The sequence below is a fragment of the Equus quagga genome, chromosome 2 (genome assembly GCF_021613505.1).
Source record: "Equus quagga isolate Etosha38 chromosome 2, UCLA_HA_Equagga_1.0, whole genome shotgun sequence".
NCBI lineage: Eukaryota > Metazoa > Chordata > Mammalia > Perissodactyla > Equidae > Equus > Equus quagga.
This window is the reverse complement of record NC_060268.1, coordinates 38,445,937-38,458,571: the sequence shown is the minus strand read 5'-3', so window position 1 is coordinate 38,458,571 and position 12,635 is coordinate 38,445,937. Positions and strand designations below refer to the sequence as shown.

At 38.2% G+C, this 12,635-nt stretch overlaps 1 protein-coding gene across 3 annotated transcripts in view; it reads left to right on the top strand.

Moving 5' to 3' along the window:
- The window catches only part of INO80 (INO80 complex ATPase subunit), a 126,984-nt gene that overhangs the window by 25,193 nt on the left and 89,156 nt on the right, over positions 1 to 12,635 (top strand). For all 3 annotated transcript variants that reach the window (XM_046653906.1, XM_046653904.1, XM_046653905.1), the window contains exons 2-5: positions 607 to 792; positions 1,042 to 1,211; positions 1,303 to 1,370; positions 4,141 to 4,308. In XM_046653906.1, coding sequence (XP_046509862.1) covers positions 650 to 792; positions 1,042 to 1,211; positions 1,303 to 1,370; positions 4,141 to 4,308 — 549 coding nt within the window. In that variant the 5' untranslated portion in view covers positions 607 to 649. The remainder of the gene's footprint in view (positions 1 to 606; positions 793 to 1,041; positions 1,212 to 1,302; positions 1,371 to 4,140; positions 4,309 to 12,635) is intronic.

The following is a 12,635-nucleotide window of genomic DNA, read 5'->3' as shown; positions in this document are numbered from 1 at the left end:
AAGGTACCAAAGAGAATGCTCAGGCTATACCTATGTTTCTCATATTCACTTTTATTCTCTTTGCTCCTGTTTTCTAAGTCATTTCTAAATCTTATACTTTATGGCATGTTTACTAAGGATTGTAGAATACTCTGCCAATATATCTGTTCCCTTGTAAATAGAATGCCTCATACATATGTATTAATGTAAATACAGAATGAAAAAGGGAGCAGCTGTTTTGGAGGTGATGTGGAGAAGTGCACCTCTATGAGGTAGGTGTACAATAGTAAGCTTGTGGTATAGATTTCCAAGTAGCTATTAATTGTAGGGTGAAAGAGAAATGGGTATACATTTTAAGGTACTATTTCAAGAAAGTATAATATGAATTTTCATTTTGACATGTGACTGTATTTCTATATTTTGATGCTCTTCTCATCCTTTTGACTTCTGCCTTTGCATTAGAAGGCAAACCTTAATGAGAGTTTTATCATGATTTTTCTGTAGAGAGCTATCTTCTTGTCTTGTGTTCTAGAAGGTCTGATTTCTCTTAACATTGATAGCAAGCAGGCAAGACAAAGGGAGAATGAATGGTCTTTTCATCTTTCACTACTTATCTCCGTTCTGCAGCCGTGCAATCAGAGATCCTTGTGCATGAAGACAGATTTGTTCTATGGCCTCGGAGTTGGGTGCCGGGGACGATGGCGGCTGTAGTGAGCTGGCAAAGCCCCTCTATCTTCAGTGCCTGGAGAGGGCCCTCCGGCTGGACCATTTCCTGCGGCAAACGTCTGCCATCTTCAACAGGAATATTTCTAGGTATGCTGTTCCATCTTCCCAATATAATGTTTGACCACATTTTTCATTCTTATTATTCCTGTAGATTTTAGGGTTAAAGTATTTTGTGATTTTTGGTATGTGTGATATTTTTTTCTTCTTTCTTTGAAGTAAAACACAACTTTTTCAGAAGATCAATTTCTTATGTAAAGTGTTCAGTCTACTAACCATAAATTACAGTATTTTGCTGGGTCAACTGTGATTGTGGATTTATCATTCTTCAATTTATAGTGATGAAAGTGAAGATGGACTGGATGACAGTAATCCTTTATTGCCCCAGTCTGGGGATCCCTTAATACAAGTTAAGGAAGAACCTCCAAATTCATTGCTTGGTGAAACTTCTGGAGCAAGCAATTCCGGAATGTTAAACACATACTCACTGAATGGAGTTCTACAGTCAGGTCAGTGTGGTATGAAATCCGTCTTTGGACTCTTGATTCTTTGGGGAAGTCATCCTTTCATTTTTTTTCTTCTTTATGTTTCTTTACACAGAATCGAAATCTGACAAAGGGAATTTATATAACTTCTCTAAATTGAAGAAAAGCAGAAAGTGGCTAAAGGTAAGAGATAGGCAGAATGTTTACAATTCAAATAACCTACTAAAATTACAATTAGAAAGGAAAGTTATTGACTCATTCTGGCACGTTGGAGAGATTTTTCTAGATGAATCTTTTATTCTGGGTGTGGTTTTTTGAAACGATTATAAAGAAAAATCTGGAGGACTCAAGGAAGTTCATTTTAGCAAACATTTTTGAGAATAAAGCACTTTGTGGAGTGAAGGAATACAACAGTGTATCGCATAAGATCCTTGCCCTCACTGGGTCACATTGTACTCAGGATTATTAATCTACTCTTCATCAGTCTTTGAGTAGTTCATTCATTCAACAAATGTTTTTGGGGTTTTTTTTTTAAGATTTTTTAATTTTTCCTTTTTCTCCCAAAGCCCCTGGTACAAAGTTGTGTATTTTTAGTTTGGGTCCTTCTGGTTGTGGCATGTGGGATGCTGCCTCAGCGTGGCCTGATGAGTGGTGCTATGTCTGCTCCCAGGATTCAAACTGGTGAAACCTCGGGCCGCCAAGACATTGCACGCACGAACTTAACCACTCGACCATCGGGCCGGCCCCTCAATAAATGTTAATTGAATGCATCCTGTGTACCAGATACTGTTGTAGATAGACAGGGTTCCTGCCCTATGGAATGTACATTCTCATGGAGGGAGGAGATGTGTAAGCCTGTAAACAAATAAATAAATATGGCTTCTTTAAAGAGATAACTTCTCAACTGATTTATGAATGATCAGAGAGAACTATCTGAAGGTTTAAGATAAGAGCATTTCAATTAGAAGGAACAACTGCAGAAGTCCTGAGAAAGGAACCAACTCACTGGGGTATGTTTGGGGAAGGAAGAGGCTGATGTGGCTGGAGTACAGTGAGTGAGGGCATGGGACAAGATGAGATTAGAGAGCCTGATCGTGTAGGACCTTGTACACCATGTGAAGGAGTTTGTGTTTTACTCTTGTTACAGTGGTAAGCCATTGGCGTGTTTAAAGGTACTCTTTCATTATTATCACCAGGCCCTTTAAAAGGCTCACGTGTAAAACACCTGATTTGCTTTATATCAATGAGGCTTTACGTTAGGAATGCAGAAATCTTTGTGTTTAGCCATCACATTTTAAAAAATTGAAATGTAATTCACATGCCATATTTAGTATATTCATAAAGGTTGTCCAGCTGTCACCACTATCTAATTCTGGAACTTTTTTTTTTTTTTGGTAGGGAAAAGATTTTTTTTTAATTAAGGTTATGAAAGTTAACCTCCTTGTGAAATTACAGTTGTACATCATTATTAGTCTTGTTGTAGGTACACTACTTCACCCCTAGTGCCCTCCCCCACCCCCCTTTCCCCTGGCAACCACCGATCAGTTCTCTTTGTCCATATGTTAACTACCATCTGTGAGTGGAGTCATACAGAGTTCGTCTTTCTCTGTCTGGCTTATTTCACTCAACATAATACCCTCAAGGTCTATCCATGTTGTTGTGAATGGGACGACTTTGTCCTTTTTTATGGCTGAGTAGTATTCCATTGTGTATATATACCACACCTTCTTTATCCAATCATCAATTGCTGGGCACTTAGGTTGGTTCCATGACTTGGCTATTGTGAATAATGCTGCGATGAACATAGGGGTGCGTGGAACTTTTGGGATTGCTGATTTCAGGTTCTTGGGATAGATACCCAGTAGTGGGATGGCTGGGTCATAAGGTATTTCTATTCTTAACTTTTTGAGGAATCTCCATACTGTTTTCCATAGTGGCTGCACCAGTTTGCATTCCCACCAACAGTGTATGAGGGTTCCCTTTTCATCACTTGGTTTTGGATATTTTTGCCATTCTAACAGGTGTAAGGTGATATCTTAGTGTAGTTTTGATTTGCATTTCCCTAATGATTAGTGATGATGAGCATCTTTTCATGTGTCTATTAGCCATCTGTGTATCTTCTTTGGAGAAATGTCTGTTCATGTCCCCTGCCCATTTTGTAATCGGGTTGTTTGATTTTTTTATTGTTGAGTTGTGTGAGTTCTTTGTATATTATGGAGATTAACCCTTTGTCAGATAGATAACTTTTGTAGTTCTGGAACATTTTTATCACTCCAAAAAGAAACACTATACCCAAAAGCAGTCACTCCCCATTCTCTACTTCCTCCAGGCCCTGGCAACCACTAATCTGTTTTCTGTCTCTATGGGTTTGCCCATTCTGGACATTTCATATAAACAGAATCATACAATATGTTGCCTTTTTTGTCTGGCTTCTTTCACTTAGTGTAATGTTTTCAAGGTTCATTCATGTTGTGGCACGTATCAGTACTTCATTCCTTTTTATGGCTGATTAATTCATTACCTGGATAATAACACATTTTGTTTATCCATTCATCAATTAATGGATTTTGGGGTTGTTTCTTCTTCATTAGCTGTCACAGCTTGCTTTCTATTTTCCTTTGTACCCTCTAAGTAGTGTTTTTGTTTTGTTTAGTTGTTTTGCATTGGTATTTGATGTTTAGTTAAAATATCTTATATTATTGTAAGTCCTTAGTGAAATCTAGCCTTGTTGCTGCTTACAGCATTTCCCCTATATCAGTGCTCTTTAATTTGTGCCCACTAGGTTTAATTGGTGGTGTTTTTCAGTTGAATTCGTAAAGAATAGTATAAGGGAAACTGGAATGACTGTCCTCCAGCTGTTTTTGTCATTGTTTGGGGATCTGGAAAAAATGCTTGGATTATGGAGGAACTGCTTCATAGCAGAGGTTGCATTTCCATTTCCTCTCTTTTTCAGAGCATTCTGCTAAGTGATGAGTCTAGTGAGGCAGATTCTCAGAGTGAAGACAATGATGAAGAAGAAGAGGAAGAAGAACTCAATCTCAGCAGAGAAGAACTTCATAACATGTTGCGACTGCACAAATACAAGAAACTTCATCAGAATAAGTATAGTAAAGACAAGGAGGTGAGAATTTCGAGAGAAATCTCAGACCTTCATGCTGGGTATTTACTCTCTGCTTTATATTCATTGATGATACATCATTCTAACTTTATATTCAGATAGCGGTGGTGATTGCTCTAATAACAGCTTTATTGAAATATATTTCACATACCAAAAGAGTTTCAGCCTCTTAAAGTGCACAATTCAATGATTTTTGGTATATTCATAGAGTTATGTGACTATCTTCACTATTCCAGAACATTTTCTTGTCCCAAAAAGAAACCCCACTCCCCTTAGCTGTTGCCCCTCATTCTCTCCATTCTCCTCAGCCCCAGACAGCCACCAGTCCATTTGTCTCTATAAATGTGCCTATTCTAGACGTATCATACTAACTGAACAACATGTGGTCCTTTGTGTCTAGCTTCTCTCACTTAGCATAATGTTTTCAAGATTCATTCATGTTGTAGCATGCATCACTACTTCATTTGTTTTTATTGCCAAATGATATTTCATTATATGGACATACCACATATTGTTTATCCATGCATCAGTTAATGAACTAATTGGATTGTTTCTACTTTTTGCCTATTATGAATCATGGTTATGAATAGTGAGTTTCCACTTTTTGGCTATTATAAATAATGCTGCAATGAAGATTTGCATACAAGTTTTTGGTGTGGGTGTATATTTTCATTTCTCTTGGGTATATATCTAGGAAAAGAGTTGCTGGGTCCTAGAGTAACTCTATGCTTACTCTTTTGTGTGTGTGTGAGAGTGTGTGAGGAAGATTGGCCCTGAGCTAACATCTGTTGCCAATCTTCCTCTTTTTGCTGAGGAAGATTGTTGCCGAGCTATCGTCTTGTGGCAATCTTCCTGTATTTTATGTGGGATGCTGCCACAGCACAGCTTGATGAGCGATGCTAGGTCTGTGCCTGGCATCCAAACCCGCAAACCCTGAGCCACTGAAGCAGAGGGTGCAAACCTAACTGCTGTCCCACCGAGCCGTTCCCCATGCTTAACCCTTTTGAGGAATTACTAGACTGTTTTACAAAGCAGCTGTACCACTTTAAATTCTAGTGGTTGCTTTTTAATGCACTTGCTCTTTGAAAGTGTTCCTATGTTGGAAAAACTCCCTTTCTTCATAGACTAACATTAGATTGATGATAGTTCAACTATTCAAACGCTGTTACCAAAGCCATCTGATTTTTCTCATAAGTGTGGCAGTTTGTACATAATGAACAATGGTAGATTTGAAGACCTAAAAACTTTCCAGCCATTAGTTAAGGTGCGAAGTTAGTTCAGAAAGCTTTGAATAATAAGGTGAAGGTTATAAACCTGTAGAAGATACCCAACTGCTTTGATTTAGACATGGAGTTCCTTCTTAAAGTACAGTGATAAGGCACTTGCTGCTTGAAATATTTGGTCTTGTTTGGGGGTGGGGGGAGGTGAGGAAGATTGAGCCAACTGCTGGTCTTCCTCTTTTTGCTTGAGGAAGATTGTCGCCGAGCTGACATTTATGCCAGTCTTCCTCTGCTTTATACATGGGACACCGCAACAGCATGGCTTGATGAATGGTGTGTAGGTCCACGCCTGGGATCTGAACCCACGAATCCTGGGCCACTGAAGCAGAGCACATGAACTAAACCATTAGGCCAGTGGGCTGGCCTCTTGGTTTTTTTTTTAAAAAATTATTTTATTGAGGTCATATTGGTTTATAACACTGTAATTTCAGGTGTACATTATTATGTATCAGTTTCTGTATAGACTGTATTGTGCTCACCACCAATAATCTAATTTTTATCTGTCACCATACATATACGCCCCTCTACTCCTTTCGCCCACTACTGCACCTGCTTCCCCTCTGGTAACCACTAATCTATTCTTTTAATCCATGTGTTTGTTTATCTTCCACATATGAGTGAAATCATACATTTGTCTTTCTCTGTCTGGCTTATTTCACTTAACATAATACCCTCAAGATCCATCTATGTTGTTGCAAATGGGACGGTTTTGTTTTTTTATGGCTGAGGAGTATTGCATTGTCTGTACATACATCTTTATTCATCTGTTAATGGGCATTTGGGTTGTTTCCACATCTTGGCTATTGTGAATAATGCTGCAGTGAACATAGGGGTGTATAGATCTCTTTATATTGTTGATTTCATGTTCTTTGGATAAATACCCAGTAGTAGGGTAGCTGCATTGTATGGTATTTCTATTTTTAATTTTTTGAGAAATTTCCATACTCTCTTCCATGGTGGCTGCACCAATCAGCATTCCCACCAGCTGTGTATGAGGGTTCCCTTTTCTCCATATCCTTTCCAGCATTTGTTATTTTTTGTCTCAGTGATTATAGCCATTCTGACAGGCATAAGGTGATATTGTAGTTTTGATTTTCATTTCCCTAATAATTAGTGATGTTGAACATCTTTTCATGTGCCTGTTGGCCCTGTATATCTTTGGAAAAGTGTTCATAACTTCTGCCCATTTTTAGATTGGGTTGTTTTGTTGTTGTTGAGTTGTATGAGTTGTTTATATATTTTGGAAATTAACCCCTTGTCAGATATATGATTTGCAAGTATTTCCTCCCAGTTGGTGGTTGTCTTTTTGTTTTGTTCATGGTTTCCTTTGCCCAGCAGAAGCTTTTTAGTCTGATGTAGTCCTATTTGTTTACTTTTTCTTTTGTCTCCCTTGCCTGAGTAGATATGGTATTCAAAAAGATCCTCCTAAGACCAATATCAGAGATTGTACTGCCTACATTTTCCTTTAGGAGTTTTATGGTTTCCAATCTAACATTCAAGTCTTTAATCCATTTTGAGTTAATTTTTCTGTATGGTGTAAGATAGTGGTCTACTTTCATTCTTTTGCATGTGGCTGTCCAGTTTTTCCAACACCGTTTGTTGAAGTGAATTTCCTTTCTCCAGTGTATATTCTTGGCTCCTTTGTTGAAGCTTTGCTGTGCATGGGTGTGTGGTTTTATTTCTGGGCTCTCGATTCACTTCCATTGATCTGTGTGTCTATTTTTGTGCCAGTACCATGCTGTTTTGTTACTATAGCTTTGTAGTATATTATGAAGTCATGGATTGTGATGCCTCTAGCTTTGTTCTTGTTTCTCAGGACTGCTTTGACTATTTGGAGTCTTTTGTTGTTCCATATAAATTCTAGTATTCTTTGTTCTATTTCCATAAAGAATGTTGTTGGGATTTGGATTGAGATTACATTGAATCTGTAGATAGCTTTAGGTAATATGGACGACTTCATTATGTTTATTCTTCCAGTCCATGAGCATGCAATATCTTTGTATTTCTTTATGTCTTCTTCGATTTCTTTCAGTAATGTCTTATAGTTTTTGGTGTATAGGTCTTTCACTTCCTTGGTTAAGTTTATTCCTAGATACTTTCTTCTTTTTGTTGTGTTTGTAAACGGGATTGTATTCTTGAGTTCTCTTTCTGTTAGTTTATTAGTATATAGAAATGCAACTGATTTTTCTAAGTTGATTTTGTACCCTGTGACTTTGCTGTACTTGTTGATTATTTCTAATAGTTTTCTAGTGGATTCTTTAGGGTTTTCTATATATAGGATCATGTTGTCCTCAAACAGCGAGAGTTTCACTTCTTCCTTTCAATTTGGATTCCTTTTATTTCTTTTTCTTGCCTAATTGCTTTGGCCAGAACCTCCAGTACTGTGTTGAATAGGAGTGGCAAGCGTAGGCACCCGTCTTGTTCCTGTTCTCAAGAGGGATGGCTTTCAGTTTTTCACCATTAAGTATGTTGTTGGCTGTGAGTTTGTCATATATGGCCATTATTATGTTGAGATATTTTCCTTCTATGCCCATTTTATTGAGAGTTTTTATCATAAATAGATGTTGGATCTTGTCAGATGTTTTCTCTGCATCTATTAACATGATCATGTGATTTTTATTCCTTACTTTGTTAATGTGGTATATCACATTGATGGATTTGTGGATATTGAACCATCACTGTGTCTCTGATATAAATCCCACATAATCATGGTGTTTGATCCTTTTGATCTATTGCTGTATGGGATTTGCCAATATTTTGTTAAGGATTTTTGCATTTATATTCATCAGCAATACTGGCCTGTAATTTTCCTTCTTTGTGTTGTCCTTGTTTGATTTTAGCACCAGGGTAACGTTGGCCTCATAGAATGAGTTAGGAAGCATTCTGTCTTCTTCAATTTTTTGGAATAGTTTGAGAAGGATAGGTGTTAAATCTTCTTTGAGTGTTTGGTAGAATTCTCCAGAGAAACCATCTGGTCCTGGACTTTTTTGTTTTTTGGCAGATATTTTTTTGCTGAGGAAGGTTCTCCCTGAGCTAACATCTGTTGCCAATCGTCTTCTCTCTCTTTTTTTTTTTTCTTCTTTTTTTAATGTGAGCCTCTGCCACAGCATGGCTGCTAACAGACAAATGGTGTAGGTCTGCGCCTGGGAAGTAAACCCTGGCCTCTAAAACGGAACATGCTGAACTTAACCACTAGGCCACTGGGTCTGGCCCTTTTGGGAGATTTTTGATTACTGTTTCAATCTGTTTACTTGTGGTTGGTCTATTCAGATTCTCTGTTTCTTCTTAATTCAGTTTTGGGAGGTTGTGTGAGTCTAAGAATTTATCCATTTCTTCTGGGTTATCCAGTTGGTTGGCATATAGTTTTTCATTTTATTCTCTTATAATCCTTTGTATTTCTGTGGTATCCATTGTAATTTCTCCTCTTTCATTTTTAATTTTGTTTATTTGAGCCTTCTCTTTTTTTTTCTTAGTAAGTTTGGCTAAGGGCTTGTCAATTTTGTTTATCTTCTTAAAGAATCAGCTCTTAGTTTCATTGATCCTTTCTGTTGTTTTTTTAATCTCTATTTTATTTATTTCTGCTCTAGTTTTTATTATTTCCCTCCTGTTGACTTGAGGCTTTGTTCTTCTTTTTCTAGTTCTTTTAGGTGTAGTTTAAGATTACTTATTTGAGATTTTTCTTATTTTTTGAGGTAGGCCTGTATTGCTTTAAATTTCCCTCTTAGTACCCCTTTTGCTGCATCCCGTAAGAGTTGGTATGTGGTGTCATCATTTTCATTTGTCTCCAGGTATTTCTTGGTTTCTTCATTGATTCAGTAGTTGTTCAATAGCATGTTCTTTGGTGTCCACATATTTGTGACTTTCCCAGCCTTTTTATTGTAGTTGATTTCTAGTTTCGTAGCATTGTGGTCAGAAAAGATGCTTGATATGATTTCAGTCTTCTTAAATTTATTGAGGCTTACCTTGTCTCCCAGCACATGGTCTGTCTTTGAGAATGTTCCATGTGCACTTGAGAAGAATGTGTATTCTGCTGTTTGGGGATGGAATGTTCTATGTATATATCTATTAAGTCCATCTGGTCTAGTGTTTCATTTAAGGCCATTGTTTTCTTGTTGACTTTGTCTGGGTGATCTAGCCATTGATGTAAGTGGGGTGTTGAGGTCTCCTACTCTTATTGTATTGTTGTCATTTTCTGCCTTTATGTCTGTTAACAGTTGCTTTATATATTTTGATGCTCCTGTGTTAGGTGCATATGTATTCAGAAGCATTTATCCTCTCGGTGCAATGTCTCTTTTATCATTATATCGTCCCCTTTTTGTCTCTCATTGTCTTTTTTATCTTGAAGTCTGCTTTCTCTGACATAGCTATGGTAACACCTGCTTTCTTTTGCTTCCCATTTGCTTGCAGTATCATCTTCCATCCCTTCACTCTGAGCCCATGTTTGTCTTTAGTGCTGTGTTTCCTGGAGGCAGCATAAGGTTGGGTCTTGTTTTTTAATCCATCTAGACACTCTGAGTCTTTTGATTGGAGAATTTGATCTATTTATATTTAGAGTGATCATTGATATATGAAGGTTTAATACTGCCATTTTATCTCCTGTTTTCTGGTTGTTCTATATTTCCATTGTTTCTTTTCTCTTGTATTTCTGACTGCCATTTCAGTTTGGTTGTTTTCTGTGATAGTTTTCTCTTTATTTATGATGTGTGGCTCTGCTCTTTGTTTTTTGTTTAGTGGTTACTATGAGTTTTGTATAAAAGATCTCATAGATGAGATAGTCCATTTTCTGATAGCCTCATCTCCATTAGCCTAAGCAGGTTCCATCCCTTTTCTCTTCTCCTTCTGAGTTATTGTTGTCACAGATTGGCCTTTTTGTGTTGTGAGTTTGTGACTAAACTGAAGCGTTTTTAGTTATTTTTGATGCTTTCCTTCCCTTTATCTTTTATGTCATAATTGTTTACTAACCTCTTCTGATGTAGAGCTGCACTTTTCTGATTGTGTCTGTCTATTTATCTCCTTGCTCAAGGTTTTTACACCTTTGCTTTTTAGTTTCAGATAGGAGGGTTCCTTTTGACGTTTCTTGTAAGGCAGGCCTAGGGCAATGAACTCCCTCAGCTTTTGTTTATCTGGGAAAGCTTTTATTTCTCCATTGTATCTGAAGGATAGTTTTGCTGAAAGTTTTTGTCTTTCAGTATTTTGAATATCTGTTCTCTCCTAGCGTGTAAGGTTTCTGCTGAGAAATCTGCTGAAAGCCTGACAGGAGTTCCTTTGTAGGTCATTTTCTTCTACCTTGCTGCCCTTAATACAGTTTCTTTGTCATTAACTTTTGCCAGTTTTAATAGTATATGCCTTGGATAAGATATTTTTCCAGTGATATAATTAGAAGTTCTGTTGACTTCATGTACTTGTAAGTCTAGTTCCTTCTCCAGGTTTGGGAATTTCTCAGCTGTTACTTCTTTGAACAAGCTCTCTACTCCTTTCTCCCTCTGGAATACCTATATAATCCTTACATTGCTTTTCCTAATTGAGTCGGATATCTTTCAAAGAATTTCTTCATTTTTTTTTTAATCTTAGTTCTCTCTCCTCTGCCTGAAGCATTTCTATATTTCTATCCTCTAAATCACTAATGGTGTCCTCCATAGCATCAGCTCTATTTTCTATGGCTTGGAGGTTATTTTTTATCTCTAATTGTGTTCATATCCAGAATTCCTCTTTGTTTGGTTCGAGTTTCAGTCTCTTTGGTGAAGTATTCCATCTGCTCATTAATTTTATTCCTGAGCTCATTGAACTGTCTTCCTGAGTTTTCTTGTAACTCATTGAGTTTCTTTATGACAGCTATTTTGAATTCTCCGTCATTTAGATTGCAAATTTCTGTGAGTTCAGGATTGGTTTCTGGAGGCTTGTCATTTTCCTTCTACTTTGAAACGTTACCATAATTCTTCATGGTGTTTGATGAATTGATCCTTTGCTGGCACATTTGTGGTAGTATTAGGTTACAGATTCCACCTGCCACCACTGGGGAGGGGACAGGAGCTGTGTTTTCTGCTCCTGCCCTGTCTGCTGAACATTATGCCAGTAGGGCTGCTCTGTATTTGCACACTGGCCACAGCCACTTGGCAGTTCACGCACACATGCACGGGTGAGACCTCTCTGCTCCCCTGGCAGGTTACTCTCCTGCAGGAGGGACTGCTGAGCTGCTACGCTAGGCAGGAGCAGAGGGGTGCCTTCTTTTGAGTACAGGCCAGCTCAGCTCCTGGCGGTTCAGCTGAGCTGTTGTGCTTGGTGGTTGGGGCTCCTCCCTGGGGCTGAGCTGTTGCCACTTGGTGGGGAGTGTTCCCACCAGTGGGGCTGTCATGGCATGGTGGGTGCTCCCCTGGGCCAGAGTGCCACTCTGAAAGTGTTGCTGTGCAGGCTGGGCTGTCTCTACCTTGTCTCATAGTCGCACCAGCTGCTATGTGAGGACCCACAACCTGGATTGTTGCTGCCAGTGGGGAGGAGGGGTCCAGGCCCACTCACCTAGTTCCACTGCTATCTGGGGATCCACTTCACTCACTGTCAGTTGTATGACTGCGTGGATCTCTCAGGTGTCCTGTTGTGCTGTATAGGGAATCCTCTGTTGGTTAATGAATGTCTGTTTAGTTGTAACCTAGAGGGGAGAGACAAAGGGAACAACTCACTCTGCCATGATGCTGACATCACTTTCTTTCATCTTTTTTTAATTGAAGTAAAACATGCATATGGGAAAAGCCACAGATTTTAAGTATACAACTCGATGCATGCTCATTTAATTTTGACTTTTGACAGAGGACTTTGTAGTAGTTTTCCATGTCACTCGTCTATCCTAGTTACTGTCCTTGGACAACTCATTTGGCTATAATCCAAGAATGAGATTCAACAGTGGACTACCTAATTTAAATTTATATTCATGTTTATTCATTAGTGCTAAGTGAGACAAAATGCAAGTTCTGGAGGTCAGTTTAAATGAGATGTTTGAAAGGATTAACTACTCCCTGGACAGAAAAATAGATTATTTATATGTTAGAATTCTAGCAA